The sequence below is a fragment of the Micromys minutus genome, assembly GCF_963924665.1.
Source record: "Micromys minutus genome assembly, chromosome: 14".
Classification (NCBI taxonomy): Eukaryota; Metazoa; Chordata; class Mammalia; order Rodentia; family Muridae; genus Micromys; species Micromys minutus.
In genome coordinates, this window is record NC_137983.1 from 7,193,359 (window position 1) to 7,215,365 (window position 22,007).

Consider the following 22,007-nt stretch of genomic DNA (forward strand, 5'->3'; position numbering starts at 1 on the left):
CGCGCTCCCGCGGCGACCCGCCCCGAGCTGCGCTGCCGCGCGGACGACTGGCTGGCCGCGCGGGTCTCACTATCCTCACTCCATCCGCGCAGCCAATGGCCGGCGCCGCCAGGGGTTCGTTGACGTGAGTCACACGCTGCCCGGCCTCGGCACGGACCAATCGCTGCACGGCGAGGGCAGGGCGGGAGTGGGGCGGACCAATTACGACAGGAGGGCCCGGTCACGGCCTCCGGGCCCCGCCCCTGAGCCGGCAGAGGTGGTGAGAAGGCCGCTGCACCTGCCGGCTCTGACAGACCGCTGTCAATCGCGGGACGCCAGGTAAGGAACTCTCTAGCCTGAGCCGGGTGGAGGGCGGCTGAGAAGGGAACAGGCGGGGTGGGGTCCGGCTAAGGCCGGAGGATGCGCTGGGAAGGAGCCGAGCTGTGCAAGACTCCGGGCAAGGAGGCGAGGTTCTCAAGTGATGGAACTGGAATGCCAACACTTCCTGCCCTTTAAAGAGTTTGCAATCAACTGGAGTCTGGATCGTTGACTTAACTCTTTAAAACTTTTTACAAAAACACCATTACCACGTGGGGGGCGGTTGTTCATAGGATGTGCTCTGTACTAGTGGATCTGGGAAGGCGTCTCCGGTACTGAAGGATGTGGTTCCAAGTGGGAGTGGGGTGCATGGAGGAGAAGTCTAGCCTTCACCTGTAGAACTACCCCGGCCCCCGCTTGAACCATGAATGTTTAACTTTTGTTTAGGTGGATCCTGACACTGCCTAAGGGTTCTTTAAACTTCAGTGCCAAAAGGGGCTGGAATTATCAGCCAGATCCTAAGTTAACCTACGAATGCATTTCTTTCATCCTTTTTTTTTTCTTTTTTAAATTCGAGGATCTAGTCTTCCTGATTCAGATCGGATTTCTAGGCCAGCAGTCCGCTCAAAATTGAGGACGCAGGATATTCATTTCAACAAAGCCTGCTTTTCCCCTTTCTCTTTTGATCACTTTCTCTGCCTGACACTTTGTTTAACTACATGCTCGTTCTTTTTTTTTACTCCCCTCATTATAGAGTGTGAACTCGGGGTAACTGGACTCTGTCTCAACATTGTGTGGAAGGTGGAAGTTAGAGACTAGGACACTTTCTTTGGAGGTGAAGAAGTTAGGTGTGTTTGGGAGGGGCATCTGATGCTTAGTAGGATGATCTGAGGTTTGACCTCCAGACTGCCTTTGAGTGGAGATGGCCAGCATCCTTTTGGATAATCAGAACCTAGATCAGGATAGGAGTTACAGATGATGGGTAACAGCTTGCTGTTAAGCCAGGGCACTTCTGCTGTAATCTGGTCTCTTCAGTGTCATGTCCAGGTCACAGTGTAGAAAGTGCTTCTGCCTGGAAACCCAGGGCCCCTTTGTCCTCATAGCTCTGAAACCTCCCTTGCATCTTACATGTCACATCGGTTAGTGACACTTTGGGACCTCCAGGAGTAGGGGCAGGGATAGCGTTACTAACAACACATCATAGACAGTTATTTGTTAGAGGGGATCTATGAATTCCATGAGAGTAGGAAAAATGTCAGTGGAGAAATGTCGGTCGAATCCCAATTGTTGCTGGCTGTGTGGATGAATACAACACTCAGTGGAGGGAGGGGGATGAGGAGTTCAAGGCCATCCTTAGTTGCGTAGTTTAAGCCTAACTTGAACCAAAGCCTTCATCTTGAAAGAGACAGAGAGATGACCATCCAGATTGGTCAGATGAAGTAAGTTCCAAAGAATACTGGATTTGATTCTGATGAGGACAGAAAACAATGGGAAGTGTGAGCGAGCCTCTTCCGGAGGCCTGGGTAAGCTATATTCCTCCACTCAGCATCTGTGCAGCGTTGGACAGGTTACTTATTCATCCTAAAGCCGGCCCACCATTGGAAAACCAAGAACCATAGAGAGTCCTGTCTTTCATGCTGGTGAGGCAAGCTTATAGTGACAGAAGATGCTTGATAATCCTTAACTTATTCTGGGTGACGTGTGTTGGGCTTATGCTCAATACTTAACATTACTGTTTATTGGGTTTCTTGATGAATTATTGTTGAGACTGTTTTCAATAAAATTATGGCTCAGGATCTTATCATCCCACAAGATCTGGGGCATGTACCAAGGAAGTGGGTGTTCATTTGGTCATTGTCAGATTTGGTAATGACCTCAGGAACAATGGAGACTGGAGTGATAATCTTTTGTTTTGTAACTTTGTAGTAGACAATTGACAACATCTTCGTGTGGCTGGGGAGCCCAGTGGTAGGAGATCATTGTGGGTGGAGGAGGGAGGCAGTTGTGAGCCACAAAATGTGGGTGCTCACAACTAAGTTCAGGTCCAATCAGATCCTGTGGGTTACTCACCACCAATCCATCTCTCCACTCCCTCCTCCCCCACCCCCACTCCCCAGAATAAAAGTTTAGGGCTGGAGCAATGGCTTGGTGGTTAAGAGCACTGACTGCTCTTCCAGGGGACCTTCATTTCCTTCCCAGCACCCACATGGCTGCTCACCACTGTTTGTAACTCCAAGATCTACTCAGCTATACATGCAGGCGGATCACCAGTTCACATAAAATAAGAATAAATCTATTTTAAAAAAGATTCAAAGTGCCACTGCTTGCCTTTGAGAATGAAGCAGGAGGTGGCAGTGGGCATATGTGGATGCTGACAAGCTGGGTAGGACAGGAATGCACTTCACCAGTTTCTCACCAAGGTTTGCATCTTTATCATTTAGCTCTTTGGTTGTTGATTCGGGCCATCTTGAGGACATCTTCGTATGTAGCTCAGCTCACCTTGAACTCTTTGAAGTCTTCCTGCTTCAGGCTTTGGCCACTGGCATCACAGGTGTGAGCGCCACGTAGCTCCCTCGTTCTTATAAGCAGCTGCGGTATTACCTGTGGAGAGATTTAATAGCAATTATGTAACTCACCTCTTGCCTGTGGACTTGAATATTCTTCCCACTCTGCTGCTAGTTAGAAGCGATGCTTCCTTCTAGCTTGGCACGGGTATTGTTGAATATTAAGAGGTTTGCTAGTTTGGCAAAAGTATCTTCTATGAGGGAAGAAAATCTCTTGGTCTGTGTGGGCTTGCCTGCCTGTGAGTGCCCTAGGGGAGGCTAAATAAAGGTCAGCCGAGGCTGTTTCAGTTGCTCTGTACCTTATTTTTGTCAGATATCTCACTGTCACTGTGAGAGCTGGGGTTACAAACGCCCGCTGCTGTACCCAGCTCCTGTGTGGGAGCAGGGGCTCTGAAGCCGGCCCTGTGGTCACTCTGTTGGAGCCATCTCCCCTGTCCCCTAACTAAGCCTGTGGGGGACCATTTAGCTTTACTGTTCTGTGAACTGCCTATGAATGGCCTTCGATATTTTTTTCCACTAGATTTTTCTAAAGCACACTGTGTCCCTTTTTTATCACGTGTTGGGATGCTTTTTGTAACTTTACGTTTGAACTCTGGCCTTGTTGACAAGTACAGTTTTGTTCCTGGCAGAACTTTCACACAGTCACTTTGGGCAAACGTCTTGGTTTCTTTTTGGTTGTATGTTATGTGCCTCTGCATGCGGGCATGTGTGTAAACCAGAGGACAGTGTCGTGGAGGGAGTTCTCTGTCTTTACTTGAGTTCCAGGGATTAAACTCAGAAACTTGAGAGGCAAGTGTCCACTGAGCCTGGACAGCCTAGGCCTAATGCTAGCTTGATGAAATTAGAAGTTGTCCACAGAGACTACATACTGAAAATCTCTTTAAAGTTAGCTGGGAATTCCCTTCACACTGTTTTTTTGAGATATTGCAGTAGAAAGGAGCATTTAGTTTTTAACGCTGTCTACACATAGAGACGGTAATAGCTTTCTGTCAACTTTGATGCTGTTTTTCAGAATTTTATTGCTGTGCGTATCTGTGTACTTACCGTAGGAACCAAAGACCCCTCGTGGAGATCTGAAAATGGCCACAAACAAAAGTGTTGGCATCTTCAGTTCTGCATCCCTGGCTGTGGGATATGTGGATTCCCTGCTGCCCGAGAATCCTCTGCAGGAGCCCTTTAAGAATGCCTGGGTCTACATGTTGGACAACTATACGAAGTTCCAGATTGCAACCTGGGGCTCGCTGATAGTTCATGAGGCCATCTATTTCTTGTTCTCTTTACCTGGATTTCTGTTCCAGTTTATTCCTTACATGAGAAAGTACAAGATTCAAAAGGTGAGTGTGATGGGCTTTCCATCAAATACTGTGACTGGTGTTCTTTGAGAGACCCAACATGCTGTCCAGTAGAAATATAGTGATTCCACTTACATAACTTAGGAAGGAAATAAGGGAATGGGGACGTTAATTTCATAATATGTTTTATTTAACCCAGTAATGCTCAACTACTCCACCAACCAGCCCAAATTAAGCTGCTTCGTGAAACATTCTGGTGTTTCTGTTTTCATAATTGTGTGCAGGTCAGTGTGTGTTTGTGCTAATTTGGAAAGTGCTTGTACCTTGCGCTACTGGTTGATGGTGTGTTTCACAAAATATGATCATGATTGATGCTGTTTCAAAAAAATGTCTGTAAAAGTGGGCTTTAGGAAGCTGTAAGGCTTATCTAATTGGGGTTTATAAATCTTAATTTTTAAACTAGTTGGCAGGTGCGGTGTATGTATTTAAACATGCTCAAGACCCTGGATTTAATTATCAGCACACCTATATTTTTTCTATCCCCACCTGTGCACCCCAATCCTGATAAAAAGAGACACTGTGTGTGGGGGGGGGGGGAGAAAATGTGCACAGGGACAGTGGCTGCTCGGCTGCACCTCTTCCGTCTCCCAACCTCAGCAGATCTAATTGGATGTTGCTATGCGAAGATTCCATATATACAGGACAGGAAAGCCAGCAGCTTCTGTGTGGTCCCGTGCCAGGGGGTAATGCCCCTCGTGTCTTTGTGTTTGCTTCAGTGTGTTAGATGTGTCTTGCAAGACCACTGAATGCATGACATGATCCCTAGGGATGCAGAGCACTTTTCTTAGTTTTAAACACAGACAGCAGGATGTACTCTTACTAATATATAGGTTATTTTGCTTAGCATGGTTTCTGAGATGAATTTAGACAATATTAGTTCTTGTTTTGAGAGAACATTGTATATATCCCAGGGTGGCCTTCAACTTGGGATCTTCTGACTTGCACTTCTTGAGTGCTTATAGGCAAGGACCATGGCCAACTGCCATTTTTTTTTAAATGCCACTATTGGCTTATCTAAATAATCATAACCAGCTAAACTCAGGGGCACACAGCAGTGGCACAAAGTAGATGCTGAGCGTTCATCTGGTTCTCTGGGTGTGCAGGTCACGTCTCAATCTCTTGGCTTTCTAGCCTCTCCCAGTGAGTCACTATGAGGAGGGCTCACACTGGTTCCTCTGCAGGTAACCTAGGCACACCTTGGGGTACCTTCGACTCTAGGACAAGAGGAGACAGGGGAAAGGGAATAAAAACAAATAAAGAGAATTTTAAAAAAGAGGCAGCTCAGAGGCTCCTGTCAGCCTTTGTCAAAGTCAAAATACTTCCAGCGCACTTTGATGGAAGGACCAGAGCTGAGAAACAGCTCAGTTAGAATGCCATAAATTCTGAGTCACTGAAGTGACTCTGTCACCACTGATTCATTGAGAGGAAAGGCTGAGTCACCATGTGGCCAACAAGCTGAAGCATCCTTTCCTCCTCCGCTGCCCTCCACAGCTCACTGCTTGGTCATGGTTGGTGGTACCTTTCAGAGGAGAGCTGTTTTAGCTTAGGGTGTGTGGGTGGCCTTAAAAGGAAACATGGCAGGACAAAGAATGAACTGGGCTTAGGATGTAGTAAATGTGGGAGTGCTGGCTTAGCACACACAGGCTGGGGTACAGGCACACACATGAAAGCCACATCCTAATTGGTTAAGCGTAATGAAAGGCTGAGAGCGTGGCCGTAAGCCGGTGCTCCATGTCATCCTCTTAAGTTTCACAGCCATCAAAATCCAGGCTGTGAATATATCCGTACTTATTTATCGATGCCAAATCAATACAAACTCTCCCACCATGAAGGGGCTGAGAAGAAAAGAAAGCATTTGCCCAGCCTGCGCAAGACCTGGATGCAGCCGGTCGAGGCAAGAGAATCTCCATGAGTTTGAGGGTAGTCAGGCCACATCGTGAGACCTTGTGTCAAACAACAGTACAGAATAAAGCACAATAAAATAAAGCAAAAAAAAAGAAAGGCAGACAAACCCTAGGCTACCCCCCCCCCCAATTAATTAAATGACCCGCACACACAAATGGTGGAGGCTGCTTCTGTTTGTGAGATGTGACCCACATGCTGTGATTGAAATGTATACAAAATGGTTCATGTCTTTCCTTCAGTACTTTAGAAAGCTCAAGATAACACAGTCAACAATTATAGTAACACATAGAACACGCTTTAATTTAAAAAAATTTACCCTTGCCCCCACAACAGATGTGGCATACACTTGTGATCCTAGTGCTTGAATGGAGGGGGATTAGGTTCAAGGCTATTCACTGCTAATTACAGGAAGTTTGAGGCCATAGGATACCTGAGAGGCAGAGTCAAAAAATATTGCACACCAACCCCCTAGCCAAAAACAAAACAAAAAATATGAGCTAGGAGCTGGAAAGATGGGTCAGTGGTTAAGAACACTGGCTGCTCTTCCAGACAACCTAGATTTACTTCCCAGCACCCACATGGCAGCTCACAAAGGTCTGTAACTCCAGTTCCAGGGGCTCTAATGCCCTCTTCCAGCCTCCAGGAGTGCCAGGTATACCTGGAACACATACATGCAGGCAGAAGAGCCACACACATGAAACACAGTGCTTACACAGCAGTAAGCGCCCTCCGCTTCACAGTGAATAGGCACCTGGGCAGTCAGTCCATGTGCTTGCAAGTTAGAGGAAGTTTTATGTGCACGCAGGTGAAGCAGACTTGGCTGGGATTCTTTCTTTAAAAAAAAAAAAGGCATTTTTCTTTTTTCTTCACAGCAGAAGTGTAAGTAAAATATCTCTAAGTTCTATGGCCCCAATGGGGGTGTCCCTTCATACTGGGGTACAGATGTACTACATGCCAAGTAAGAACCTGAAAGCTCTGGTATTTTACTAGGCATACATTTAAATGCCTTCTTGGCCAGCTTGCACATACCATAGAAACAGCATAGCCTGTGGGTTTATTCGCTGTAACAATAGTAGCAGTTGATTGTTCTAGTCTCACACTAAGGAAGCCAGCGTCTCACATATGATGGGTGCCATTTTCTGCTGTTCTCTTTCTACCATCCCAACCCCCCAAGCTTGGTTATTTTTCTACATAGAACTACCTGAGTTTCAGAGTCTAGCCAGGAAATTAAAGACGCCATCACAGATAAGCCCAAGTTTTCGGGTGACTTTTTGTTCATAGGCTTGAGGTTTGGAGTGGGGTCAAAGGTTCTTTAGAACAGAAATACTAATGCAGTCTAAAGTTACTGTGTGTCGTTCACTTGTTTGATTGCTAAGGAAACTGACATCACCGTGGGTACCATAGCTGCCTGGTTAGTTCAGTATTCTAGGCCAAGCCTATAGGTTGATTGTTAGATTAAGGATTCATTTTTGTTTCGTTTTCCTATATATTTTATTGTTTGTATTTTACGTGTGCTCGTACACTCACTCACCAAAACACACGTGTCAGGGTATCTTGAGATTTTACGAACAGAAGCTCACCTTCCGTTTTGTCTTGAATGTGAACATTATTGTCAGGAAACATCTCTGAAGTTCTCACAACTCATAGCGCTGCCGTCACGTGTATACAGAAGGTACTTATTTCTGCGGATGAAGACCGCTGAATGCCTGGATGCTGTGAGCTACTATTGTAGTAAAAGCTCCAGCTGCTGCTTGTGCAGGCTTTCTGTGGGGCACTTGATGTAAAGGGAACGGAGCTTCCTTCTCTCATAACTTCTGAGTGTCCCATGGGCAGCAAACCCTGGAGAACTCTCTAGTTCCTTCTTGCAGGAGTTTTGGGTCCCTATCACCATATTTGTTATTAGTATTTTCTACACTTGGTTAAAGTACTTGCAGATCACTCACCGCTGTTGTATAAACTGAACACAGCACAGACCTGAGGGACTATATCTATTAGAGAAAGTGTTAAGAATTTAGTTCTACCTGTTCAGCTACTGCTGATAGCAGACTACTTTTAAATATTGTGATTTATTTATTTATTTTTCCTCTATAGGATAAACCAGAAACCTTCGAAGGCCAGTGGAAGTGTTTGAAAGGACTTTTGTTTAATCATTTTTTTATTCAGTTGCCTCTGATTTGTGGAACATACTATTTTACGGAGTTTTTCAATATTCCTTATGATTGGGACAGAATGCCAAGATGGTATGTCACTGATAATTTGATGTTCATATTCATTCATGGTTTATTTTTTAATTATTACATTTGGCTTAGTGTTTGTCATCTTCACTTGGTTAATATCCTGATATTTATTATATCCTATCAATATTGTTTCTTTGAAAGCAAGTCTCGCTGTGTGGTCCTGGCTGGCATGGAGCCCACCATGTCGGACAGGTTGGCTTCGAATTCAAAGAGGTCTATCTACCTCCGCCTCCCAAGGGCTAGGTGTAAAGGCGTGAACCACTTTGCCTTGCTCAACTCTCTTGAATTTGATGGTTAATATATGCAGTTAGATCAAGCTGGGTGTTGGCTTTATTTAATGTCTGAGCAGCAGCCTAAGGCATGGCTACTTTGTTCTCATTACGGTTTGCCTCTCACAGGTATTTAACGTTGGCAAGGTGTTTGGGCTGTGCAGTCATTGAGGATACCTGGCACTATTTCCTGCATAGGCTCCTTCACCACAAGAGGATTTATAAATATATTCATAAAGTCCATCACGAGTTTCAGGTATGTCAGAGCCACAGTTCAGGCTTTTTCTAATGAAGTAGGAAAACATGGTTTATTGTTTGGATATTTTAAGAGCTGTCAGTAGTATTTTTGTGTGTGTGTGCATGCACACACATGATGTGGTGGGTAGGATACATGTATAGTCAGACAACTTTGTGGAGTCAACTTTCTCTTTAAAAATATAACAATCTCGATAATCTATATGCTCCTGAGTATATGTGTTCACCCGGTGTTCAAATGCTGTCAGAGCCAGAAGAGGTTGTTGTATCTCCTAGAACTGGAATTAGAGGCAATTGGTGCCACCCAGTATGGATCCTGGGAACTGAACCTGTGTCCTCTTGTATGAGCAGCAAGTGCTTTTAACCACCAAACCGTGTCCCCAGCCCTCTCCCTTCCACAATTTGATGCAGGCTCTAGAAATCAAAAACAACTGCAGGTTTGCACAGCAAGCCTCTTTACCCGCAAGCCATCTCTTGGTCTCCTTTATTTCCTTTCCTTTGGCATAACATGAGGTACATGTACACACAGAGCCATGCCTAATGGTTTTCGTCAGTGTCATACTGTCATGGTGGGACTGGAGAGATAACGGAATGCTTTAGAACCCATCCTGCTCTTGTGGGAGATCGGAGCTCAATTCCTAGCATTATACTAGGCCACTCATAGCCACAAGCACCGGTACTCACGTGCACACATACCTGTAATGACGTAAATCCACGGTTACCGAGACTTTAGAGATTTACACAGAGCAGTTCTGCCCCTCATTTCTCATCACGTGGGGCATTCAGGTGGTGTCCCCATAGCAGACGACTGGCAGATCGGTAGTGGGTATAGTAACACTACGTTTAAATGAATGGGGTTGATAAACAATACGCACTTACTGCTTAGACTAAAGCAATTGCTCAGTTGAAGTACATTTTCAGACTAGAGTTTTTTAAGTCAAAGCAGTTTTCATGAAGGTCTCAGGGGATACCTGAAAACATGGATAAGATACCATACTAATAACTAAGAGAGCCAAGAGTGATTACTGGGCAGACAGTGTGATCAGGACAGAAACACTGGACAAGAGTCTCATTGGGAGGGCTGAGACTGATAGGACATTCATTACACAGAATGATGCACCATTTAAAACATGTCTCCAGTGTCTTCACTTAGCACTTTAGGACAATAGTTAATCTAGGGTAAATGGAACCTGGGAAAACAAAGTCATGACTGAGGATAGCCTACTGTGTGCACGTGTGTAGGTGTCCCCTTGTGGCAAAGTAACTGTAGATTTATAAATTAAATATTAAGAGCTTAGGGCCTAGTGACTTCAGTTTGATCCCTGAATCCCACAAGGAGGTTAGAGAAAATTGCCTCCTAAGGGTTGTCCTTTGACCTCAGTGCACATGCACACACACAGATGGGTAAACAAGGAGTGTTTAATTAGGGTTGAAGTTACATAAGCGATAAGACATTCATATCACAGGACCTTCTGATTGGTAAGGAATTTGCTAAGGACTGCTATTGTTATGTATATGTATAGCTCAACTAACATCATTACTTATACAAACAATGTAATTTTACAAAACTGTATAAATGGAATACATTAGAGTTCTCCAGAGAAAATCAACACAAAGCTAGTATGAACACAGGTTTATTTGAAGTCTGGAGGAAGTATGTACCTATAATCCCAACACTTAGGCTAAGGCAGGGACATCATGAGTTCAAGAGGAACTTCAGCTATATAGATCCTGTCTCAAAAAGAAAAACATTGATTTTTTCAGTATGAGGTTGCAGAAAAAAAAGCTGGGAAGTGAGGTGTGGTCTCTGTAGCTGGGAAGCCTCTTTCTTGCTCTTAAGACCTCTGACTGGCTAAATGGAGAATGAAATCTGCTGGTTCAGACATTAACCACACCACAGCTGGGCACTCGCAAGCTGACACAGGACTCACCATCACTATCGTAAGGACTCCTTACACTGTGTTTTAGGCTCCGTTTGGAATCGAAGCAGAATATGCGCATCCCTTGGAAACCCTGATTCTCGGGACCGGGTTTTTCATTGGCATTGCGCTTTTGTGTGATCACGTAATTCTTCTGTGGGCATGGGTGACCTTCCGTTTGCTAGAGACCATCGACGTGCACAGGTGAGTGATGCTTTTGTTCAGGTAAAAGACATCATTTTTCTATTTTCCGTGTGTGTTAGTGTGCTTGTGTGTGTGAATGCATGTTTGTGTGTGGGGGGGGGGTATATGTAAACATGATCACTCTTCCAAGGCAGGGTTTCTCAGTCAAACCCACAACTTGACCGTCTTGCTAGCCAGCTTTCCTCTGTGGCTATCACATCCCTGCCTTTTGAGGCTTAAATTACAGGCAGGCCACCCGACTTTTATATGGGTTTCTGGATATCTGAGCTCCAATCCTCAGGCCTGCAGGACAAACACTTTAAGCACTAGCCCTCTCTCATGTTATTTTTTAAAAGAGGATCATAATCAGTGAATGAAAGTTCAAGTAATAGGTGTTTTTATAGACTGATCTGTTACTATTCACTGAGTGACTACAGCGTACAGCATGTGTCTTATCAAGCAAAACGCTGAGTACTTCAGTGAGTCTCAGTCCCAAGAGTGCCTTGAAGCCCGGAGCCTGTGCCATGCTAGGTCGTTGCTGGTCTCTGGTTAGGGCTAACGAAAGCCTGCACTTAGGGAAACCACTGTGTGTAATATGTATGTGTTTTAGATGCTTCCTTTCCACAGATTGGAGACAGGATAAAGAGTTATAACCAATTTAGATACCAAGATTAAAGAGAGTAGACCAAACAAGAGTCTTTTTGAAGGATTCTCCCAACTTAAACAGCACAGTAGCGTTTTAATTTTTAAAATACTTGTTGCTGATTCCATACAATCTTTTTTTAACACAAGTAGTGTTATGGAAATCACCTTTTCATTTGCTGGCATCAGATTTCCATGTGTCTTTTAAGGTAGTCAAATTCCCGAACATGTACTTTCTCTGTATGTTTTGTTCTTGTTATGGTTGTTTTCTTTCCAACTGGGGCCTCAAAGCCCAGGCTGACCTGGAATTTGTAACTTAGGCTGGCCACAAACTGACCATCCTTCTGTTCAGTTTCCCAAAATCTGAGGATGGAGTGTCTGCCACCACACCCTGCCCAGTTTTATCTTTTGTAAGCATATGAGGATTTAAAGATTTGGGTAAAGAGGAAACATAAGCTTGTTAGCGAGCATATGACTATTAATGAAAATAGCATTCGTTCAACATGTGTCTCATGAATAACCTGTGGCCTTTGCATTTCAGTGGTTATGATATTCCTCTCAACCCGTTGAACTTCATCCCTTTTTACACGGGCGCTCGGCACCACGATTTCCACCACATGAACTTCATTGGGAATTACGCCTCCACCTTCACGTGGTGGGACAGAATCTTCGGGACAGATGCCCAGTATCATGCCTACACTGAAAAGATGAAGAAGCTTGGGAAAAAGTCTCAGTGAATACCTACCTGCTCTGCGCCTTCCTCAACTGCAGCTGGCAACTAACATTGCTTCTGGGGAGCAGGAATAAGCACGTGACTTGGCTGCTAAGTGATAAGAACATTAACAACCTTTAAGTACTCTTCCAGATGAGAACTTTTCTACTTTACATCCAAGAGCTGTATATGTGGGAGCAAATAAATATATATATATATTTAAGTACAGTTTTCACGAGGAGGTTTTAAAGGCCATGTTGTTAACCTTACCAACAGGTTTCAGGAACCAGAGGAAGGATTAATGTACAACTCACCACTTCACACCACCCGGGACTGAAGTTGATGTTGCCTTTTAAGCCTTTTTACATACACTGGTCAGTTCAAAAAAATTCTCAACAATAATGTCTGCCTTCTAGTTTAAGACATGCTGTTTTTTAGAATTTACCTGAAATGAAAATATCACAAAGTAAATACATCAGCTGGTGAGCCAGTGACTGAAACCTCGCTCTGGTCTGAGATTGACCAGTTCAGAACTATTCTTTCTGTGAAGGATTGTTTGATTGTAGTAATTTTATCAGCATCTTGTAAATTGGCTCATTTCCTACATGATGTACATAGAATATTATAGCCTAAAAATTTTCTAGTCACTTGTGGTCCTTTTAAATTGAGGAGCCCCACTTGAGCTGTCCACCCCTTCTCTGTGTGTGTCAGGTGGTCTTGAGCTTTGTGAATTCACTTCTCTATCTGTACCTGTTGGAGCTGGTAAAATAAATGTGATTTTTGTCTGATCCTCTGGCTTTCAGTATTGAAAATTAGCTTGTTTTATTCTTATAAGAAAAAGAACAGAAATCATTAAAGTAAGTTTTACAATAAAGGAATGGTTCCATTTTTTTTTTTCTTGCTGAGCTTTGCTGATGGTTGTACTGTGTCCTTAGGTGGCTGATCTGTAAGGGGAACTCCACTGACCCAGGGAACAGCTTGCTGGCCTTAAATGGTTTTCCACACAAGTATAAGGATACTTATACATTTTTTCTAGGTCACTCACTATATCCCAGTCCTTAGGCATTTTTTGTTGTTGTTTTCCTCTTTCATACAGGCTCTGTCTCTCTTAGGCTGATCTTGAATCTGTAATCCTGTTTCAGCTTTCTAAGGCTGGAGTTACAGGCTAACTGACCATGTAGCCCAGGATGGCCTTGCTAATAATCCTCCTGCCTCAGCCTCCCAGTTGCTGAAGTTGTAAACATGAACCACTGTACTATGCTTGGCCATATTTATTTCATATCTGCCTCACATGTGTTTGTGTGTGCTTGTGTGTATGCACATTTTTACTTTGAAGCATTTTGGGGCAAGACATAAAATTGTTCTGTGCCATTTGGTTATATAAGATTACCCGAAAAGTAAATCTTTCCCTTTTACTTTAATGCCTGTGGAATATACAAACTGGGAGGAAAACAACTTCTTTTAGAAATGGTGGTAAGTGTGCTTAAATAAGTTGGTGCATGGACTGGAGAGTTGGCTCAGCTGTTAAGAGCCCTGGCTCCTCTTACACAGGTTCTGAGTTCAATTCCCAACAAACACATGGTGGCTCACAGCCATCTGTAATGGAATACAATGCACTCTATTAGTGTGTGTCTGAATACAGCAACAGTGTACTCACTTTGAGGTAAATATAAAAAGGTTAATTTTTTATCCTGCACTAGTGCTGGGTCCCATAGGGCCACATGGCACTGTGGAGTATCTGTATCTTAGCAGCTCCATGTTGCCTCTAAGTACTCACTGACATAGGCTTCTTTTGACCCAGGTGGTTTACTCTACCCTCTCTAGCTGCTTTTGTTCTGGGTGGTCTACAACTTCCCCAGCATGTTGCATTCATACACTGCCCTCCACCACTTGGTAAAAACATGACTCCACAATCATTAACTTATCAAACAGGTTTATATGTTAAATTCTCAATCCACAATCTCTTTACACAATAAGCTTACAACCAATAGACAAAGATATAAACTGCCCACCTAGATAAGATAAAGGCCCTTAGAAATAATCATAACAATTGTATCTAGAGATGCGCCAAAACATCCGTGTTGCTTCCTCTTGAATCTCCTCTTTTTTTCCTCCTCTCTCCATACCACCCACTCTGTCCCCACCCACTCTCTACTGTCCAATCATGTAGCACCTTGACGTCAACCTACATACTCATATAAATAAAAATAAATAAATCTGAAAAAATAAGTTGGTGAATGATAAAAGCATTCACTTTTTTTCTCTTTTTACTGCTGTGGATCAAAGCTCTAGATGTGTGCATCCTAGACAAGCAATATACAAGGCTAGAGATGTGTGCATGCTAGACAAGCAATCTGCAATAGCAATTCCACCAACCTACATAATAATGAGCTAGCATTCTCTGATCACGTCTCATACCCTGAATTGCGGTGTGTTTTTCTTTTCAAGTTGATAAATAACAATTTTATTTTTTATGCATAAAGGTTGATGAAAAACCATTACTAGTTCTAGTAAAACTGAACTTTTCAATCAAAAAGCATAGTAAGTATACTTATTAAATACCACTTTCAAAGTACAGCTGTAAAACATCTAACATGCTTTTTAAATTTCAATACAATGGATCCAAGACCAAGAATACAAGCTGCATGCATCAAGGCTACATTACAATTTATCATAGTCATCATCATCATCGTCATCTTCATCATCTTCAGGTTTTTTTCAGTGCACTTGCTAACTCATTGGCTGTATTTTGTGAGACCATATTAGTAGCAATAATAATGCGGTTCTGGCCTGGAGAGAACTAGCTGATGGTGAGCCACTAAGAGGCAGCAAGCAATGCTCCTTGTGGGCTTTTTCCAGTGGGGTTCCTGCCTTAACCTCCTCCTCTGACTTCCTCTATGATTGTAACCTGGAAGTATAGCCTACATAAAGCATCTCCTCCCCAGGTTCCCTTTGGTCAGAGTGTTTTATAACAGCAACAGAAAGGAAACTAGGACGTGCATAAATAAAAATAAATCTTCAAGAGATTCATATTCCCAGATATGTTTGTACAGAATAGACATTACTCAACTCGGCTAAAACCCTGTCAAAGTTACATGAATTAATAGATAAGAAGGCTGAACCATGAATCCACAACATATGGCTTTGATTCTACCCTGGAGAACAGTTGATAACAGCTGGGTGTTACAATGCATGCCTGTGGTTCTAGCGCTCATGAGGCAGAGGCAGGTGGTCACAAGTTCTGCACCAACCTAAAACACTTTTTGCTTTCCCTCTTGAAGCCAGAATTTTTTTTCTTTTTTTTTTTTTTTCCCCTTTTAAAAGATTTGCTTCTGTTTATAGGAGTTTTGCTTGCACGAATGCTTGTGCACTGTCTGCTTATCTGGTACCCTTACTCATCCAGTCCCCAGTTTATGAAATGTTGCCAATCACATTCAAGGATAGACTTCCTTAGTTAACGACCCCCTGAACCTCCCTCACAGACACACCAGAGTTTTCCAAGTCATACCAGGCACATCCCAGAGTGATGTCACCCATGTACTTCCTCATTCAACCAAGGCAACAGCCAACATTCGTCATTATTCCTATGTTAGATTTCTTTTCAGAGAGAGTCTTACTATGTAGTTTATGCTGGCTTGAGATTTTAGGGGTTTTGAGGTGGCTCGGTGGATAATGGCACTTCCAGTACTCACTTGATAAAAGGAGAGAATCAATCCTTGCAGGTTATTCTCTGATCTTAACAGGCATGCTATGACATTGATATGTGTGTAGACATGCACACACACACACACACACACACACACACACACACACACACACCTACCCTAACAAGCAGAGGTTTGAATTAGAGGCCTCCAGGAGCATGTCTGAATATTTGGTTCTGTAAGTGGAACTGTTTGGGAAGAGTTAAGAGGAGGGGCCTTTGAGGAGGAGGTGTGTCACTGGGGGCTTGGCTTTGAGGTTTCAAAAGCCCATGCCAGGTTCAGTGTCTCCTCCTCTTCCTATTGGACCGAGATGTATAGTATCTCAGCAAGAGCTCTAATGCCATGCCTGTATAAAACTGCAATTAAGTCCCCAATTAAATAACGTCTTTTATAAGAGTTGCCTTAGTTATGGTGTCTCTTTACAGCAATATAAAATTAGCTAAGACACACACAAGCAAACAAAAAGAAAGAAATAAAGAAAGAAAGGAAGGAAGGAAGGAAGGAAGAAAGAAAGAAAAAAAAGAAGAGGAGGAAAAGGAGCAATTTCAGGCCAATTTATGCCACACAATGAGATTCTATCTCAAAAATTAATTATTGACTAGCTTGATATAATTACTAAATACACATTTAGATTTAAATTATACACCGTACACACAGCAGTTTTATTAATAAGAAAAAATTTTCTTCAGTTTTGTTGAGTATAGGCTCTTGTAGCAGGATCTGATAATTTTTTGAATTTCCTGCCCTACCTAAGCATCCATCCCATATGCAGCCACCAAACCCAGTCACTATTGCTGATGCCAAGAAGTGCTTGCTGACAGAAGCCTGATATGGATGTCTCTGGAGAGACTCTACCAGAGCCTTACTAATACAGATTACGATGCTTACAGCTAACCATCAGACTGAACACAAGGACCTCAATGGAGGAGCTAGAGAAAGGGCTGAAGGAACTGAAGAGGCTTGCAACCCCATAGTAAGAACAACAATATCAGCCAATGAGACCTCTACCACCACCACCCAAAGTTCTCAGGGACTAAACCACTAACCAAAGAGTACAAGTAGGGGAACCCATAGCTACAGCCACATATGTAGCAGAGGATGGCCTTATTTGGCATCAATAGGAGGAGAAGTCCTTAGTCCTGTGAAGGCTCATTTCTCCAGTGTAGGGAAATGCCAGGCTGTTGAGGTAGGAGTGGGTGGATGAAAGGGCATCTTCATAGAAGCAGGGGGAGAGGAGATAGGAGAGGGAGCAACTGGGGAAGGAAATAACATTTGAAATGTAAAAACATAATCTACCCAGTTTAAAAAAAAAAAACACTTTTTAGTTTTGTTTTCAATCTCACTAAAAACTACATTAAAATGATATTTTTCATTTTACATTTCTTTTTTTCTTTTGTTTTATATTTGTATTTTGAAACAGCATTTCTCTGTGTAGCCCTGGCTGTCCTGGAACTTGTTCTATAGCCCAGGTTGGTCTCAATTTAGAGATCCACTTGCCTCTGCCTCTGCCTCCAGAGTGTTGGGATTAATGACATGCCACCTCCATTTTTCTTTTCGTAAGAATCTTGTCCCTTCTCTGCTCCCATTCCCCTCTCCTCTCTTACTCTCCTCTTCCACAAACAAAAGTGATTTTCTGTAGGAAGGAGGGCTGTACTGGATTGAAAAAGTCAAATAACTTGGAACTAGACAGTTTAGGCGACAAATCCCCAGAGAACTTAATTTATCATCAGATAATTTTTTGATGTTTAAAAATTACTATTTCTTTCTTTTGCTATTCAGATAGAAATTTTTCTCTGGTCATGTGTGATTGTTCCACTAAACTCAAATATTAGAAAGAATTTTTGTGCAGATTGAGACTTTCTCTGGACCTTGAGAGGAAAAATATTCCCAAGACCAATTGTCAGTATAAAGGAGATTTATTTGTCCCAGGGGGACAGAGAAAAGAACAAGGGACAAAGACAGGAGTTAGAGAAAGAATGTTGGGGTAGTGAGGAGAGGTGGAGAGAATTTTCCTGGAAAGGAAGAAGACAAGGGGGACTAAGGACTCTCTCTGGATACAGCACACAGGTAAATGGTGATTTATAAAAGGTAAATAGGAAACCCTGTATTAGGATGAGATGCTTAATTTTGATTGGGCATGCTAATTAGGTGATCCAAAGGAAACCTTTGATTGCTGGACTTCAATACTTTGATAGTTGGGCTCTTGGCAGTCAGTTCCAGGTGAAGGAGGGGTTTGCCAAATAAGGGAATACACCTTGGTGACTAGCTTTAAGAATGTAGTCTAAAGACTTTTAGCAAGGCCATGGGCATGAGAGAGAAGGATAAGGCCTGCCAGAGCTTTGCTCGCCATATTCATACTGGCCAGAGTCCCCTCAGAAACCAAGATGGTGCTGGGGCTGAGACCACACTAGTAGATAAAGCTCCCGTCGATGTGTCCTGCAACTTGATTTATACAACCTGAAAAGTCCCAAGCTGAGAACTGGAAGATTACCATCTAACCCTGGCCAAGGGATGTGAGGAGCAAGTTAGAAATGAAGGTTTCCTCATCTTTATTTAAGATCAGTGATAATAACCTAAATTAATCAAGATAATAACCTAAATCCTTATCCCCTCCCTTCTTCCATCCCTTCTTAGTGTACAAGGCATTTCTATTTATTCTGGTTGCAACAGAGCAAGATCTGACTGGTTTACCCACATAGGATTTCAAAACCGAGGCCTGGCAGGTTCCCCTAGGTTACAAAAGGTGTTTCCATGTGAAGGAGCAGTGGTCGTAGGTGGTGGAGCTTAAAAAATAAACAAACAAACACAAACCTCTTCCTCTAGATCTGCCTATGCTCATACTCAGCAGCTGTTCCCATTAATTAAAGAAATGATTGCAGCCTAAAAACTCTGGACATTCCACCTTAAAACCAAACACCCTACGCCCCCAGCTCCAAGATCAACTTCTAAACGTCTGCAAATGAGTGAGAACTTGTAGCCGTCCACACATCCGCACGTTCACTTACGACAGTATCTTCCAAGTTCATCTTTGCTGTACCTTATTTTGATGAATGGATACCACTCTATTGTATATACCTCACAGTTTCTTTATCCAGTTTTCTTTAACAAATTTTTGTTGATTATATTACTATTATTATTTGATTTTTTTTATTATGTGTTAATTTGATACAAGTCAGAGTCGTCTGGAAAGAGGGAACCTCAAGCTGAGAAAATTCCTCCGTAAGATTGGCCTGCAGTCAGCTTTATGGGTCATATTCTTTTTTAAAAAATATTTATTTATTTATTACATATAAGTACACTGTAGCTGTCTTCAGATACATCAGAAAAGGGCATTACATCTCATTACAGATGGTTGTGAGCCACCATGTGGTTGCTGGGAATTGAACTCAGGACCTCTGGAAGAGCAGTCAATGCTCTTAACCACTGAGCCATCTCTCCAGCTCCTATGGGTCATATTCTTGATTAACAATCAATGTGGGAGGGGCCAGCCCGCTGTGCATGATGCCACCCACTCCTCCTTAAGGGTCCTGACTTGATGAGCCAGTAAACAACATCCTTCCATGGCCTCTCCTTCAGTTTCTGGCTCCAAGTTCCTGCCCTGACTTTTTTCAGTGTTAGAGTATGACTTGGAAATGTAAGCGGAAATAAAACTCTGCCTTGCCTGAGCTACTTTTGGTCACTCTGGTTTATCCCCTGGCTTGAGCTTGTGTCTTGGATACTGCGAGGCATGCCGCATGCAAGAAGCAGATGATGACTGTGAGTTGTCCCTAGGAGGATGCTTACTCTGAGTGTGGTGCTGCCTCTTCATTGTGTCGATTTGACGGTCCCAGTGACGATGGAAGGTGAACACTTCGACATTTGTGCGTCCCATTTTAAGAAATGTATATTCAGGTCATTTCCTAACTTCTAAAGGTGGGTTATTTGAGTTCCTTTTGCATTCTGAATATCACTTTTTTTTTTTTTTTTTTTTTGGTCAGTGGTTCCAAACGTTTTCTCCCATTTTGTAGGTTGTTTCTCTGTTCCGTTGACTGGTTTTCTTTGCTATGTGGAAACGTTTCCTTTGACTCAGGGTCAGGTATCTGATCTTTTCCTTTGTTCTTTGTACTTTTGGAGACTGAAAAAACTAACAGGTTAATAATCATGAAGGTTTTGTCTGTTTCTTTCTAGGAACTACAGTTCCAGGTCTTACACTTAAATCTTTAACCCACTTTGAATTAACTTGGGAGTATCTTATAAAGCAAGGATCCAACTGCTTTCCAGTACTGTTTGCTGAAGAGAATGTACTTCCATTATAGTGTATTCCTGATTAAGACCATTTAGAGGATCAGTTAACTGTACATGTGGATTCATTCTGGAAATGTCATTAGCATCCTGTGGTCTCTGTGTTTGAGGATTTTGCTGCTGTGTAGTTTGTCCTTTTTTTTTTTGTTTGTTTGTTTTTTGTTTGTTTGTTTTTTGTTTATTTGTTTTTCTGGTGCCAGGGGTTAAACTCAAGACTCTGTGTGTGCTCAGCAAACAGCCCACCTCTGGAATATATCCTCAGGGCCTTTTCTGTTGTGTGTAGTTTTGTGCTACTCCGCCTTAGCTCCGGGATCAGGCTGTGCTACCAGCCTTCTCCCAGTTTCCCTTGAATCCACAGAAAAAAGACACAAACAGTTGTTTGTTTTCAACCTTCCTTTTTGGCACAATTGCTAGCCACTACTATCTCCCACCTGGAAAATGTGCCCTTATTATTACTCTAAGTTCCTTTCCTTACACCTGCCCTAACTTTAGTTGGTCAGTTGAATTCAGCCCCTGCTAAACATCTCTGACCACTTGCCTACAGGAATAGCCATGGCCCATCACTCCTCTTGCCTCTAGGGACTCGGAAGTCCCACCTATCCTTTCTGCCCAGGTATTGGCCCATGGCTTTCTTTAATGACAGATCAAGAACCGACTGGAGAACAGGAACTTAGCATCAGCCCTGCCCCTACACTTTTGTTTTACTTGTTGCTGTTTTAGTGTTTCATGCTGCATTTTAAATTTGAATTCAATATATTAATAGTATTATTATAAGCCATTCCTTCCTGTTCTTCCTTTCCCTCCTCTGTAAGCACCTGTAATGGTGCACATGTGAAGGCCAAAGGTCACTCTTGTATAGTCTGTTCTCTTCTTCCACCTTTACTAGGTTCTAAGCATTTGATGTACTTTACCAGGCTTACATACTCAGATAGCAAGTTTCTTTGCCCTCAGAGTCATCTCACTGAGTCTTAATGGCTTTAATTGCTCACTTTTTATGGATTTTGGAACCAAGAAGTGATGCTTTTACAATAATTTCTTGCACAGACCTGTTCTGGCTATTGCAGTTCTCTTGTGGTTCATTATGAATGTTAGACTTTTTTGTTTTCTATAAAATGGCATCGAGCAGGTGATTGACATTCCTTGCATTTAGTTTGCTTTGAGTAGTGTGGTCATTTAAGCAGTACATTCTCATAAGAAATCAACATGTGATGCCTATTTTATTTGTGACTTCTTCATTTGCGTTCACGAGTGACTTGTGATTTTCAGTGTTAGCCTTTTAGTCCTCTGGTTAAATTGACTCCTTCATATTTTATTCTTTTTGAAGCTACTGTAAGTGGGATTATGTTTCTCATATATTTTTTAATAGCTTGCTGCTTATATTCAGAAACAACTGATTTCTGGAGGTTGCTTGTGCTTCCTGACTGTACTCATTTAGTAGCCTAGCAGTTTTCATTCTGTCTTTAAGATTTCCTGTGTACAAGACACACCCTCTGCTCAGAGGAGCTACTTAACTTCTTTTCCTTTTCAGATGCTGTTGGCGTCTCTCTCTTCATGTCAGCCAGTGCTCTGGTTGTCAGCTCCAGCCACTGGCTTGGGCATTCTAGTCTTGTTTCAGACTTTAGAGGAAAATCTTTTATTTTTTTTCCTGTTGAGTATACTATAAGCTATGAACTTTTAATATTTATTA

General features: G+C 42.6%; 1 protein-coding gene across 2 annotated transcripts; it reads left to right on the forward strand.

Annotated features, from left to right (window-relative positions):
* Window positions 1-250: 250 nt before the first annotated feature.
* Window positions 251-13,124, forward strand: MSMO1 (methylsterol monooxygenase 1). Of its 2 annotated transcripts, none has more exons than XM_080928790.1 (6): window positions 251-318; window positions 3,911-4,195; window positions 8,210-8,358; window positions 8,754-8,880; window positions 10,848-11,002; window positions 12,165-13,124. In XM_080928790.1, the coding sequence occupies exons 2-6, from the start codon at window positions 3,941-3,943 to the stop codon at window positions 12,358-12,360; spliced, it is 882 nt and encodes a 293-aa protein (XP_080784916.1). In that variant the 5' UTR covers window positions 251-318; window positions 3,911-3,940; the 3' UTR covers window positions 12,361-13,124. The 2 variants fall into 2 exon arrangements, with proteins under 2 accessions (XP_080784916.1, XP_080784917.1); XM_080928791.1 differs by having other exon boundaries at window positions 252-318; window positions 3,874-4,195.
* Window positions 13,125-22,007: the final 8,883 nt, after the last annotated feature.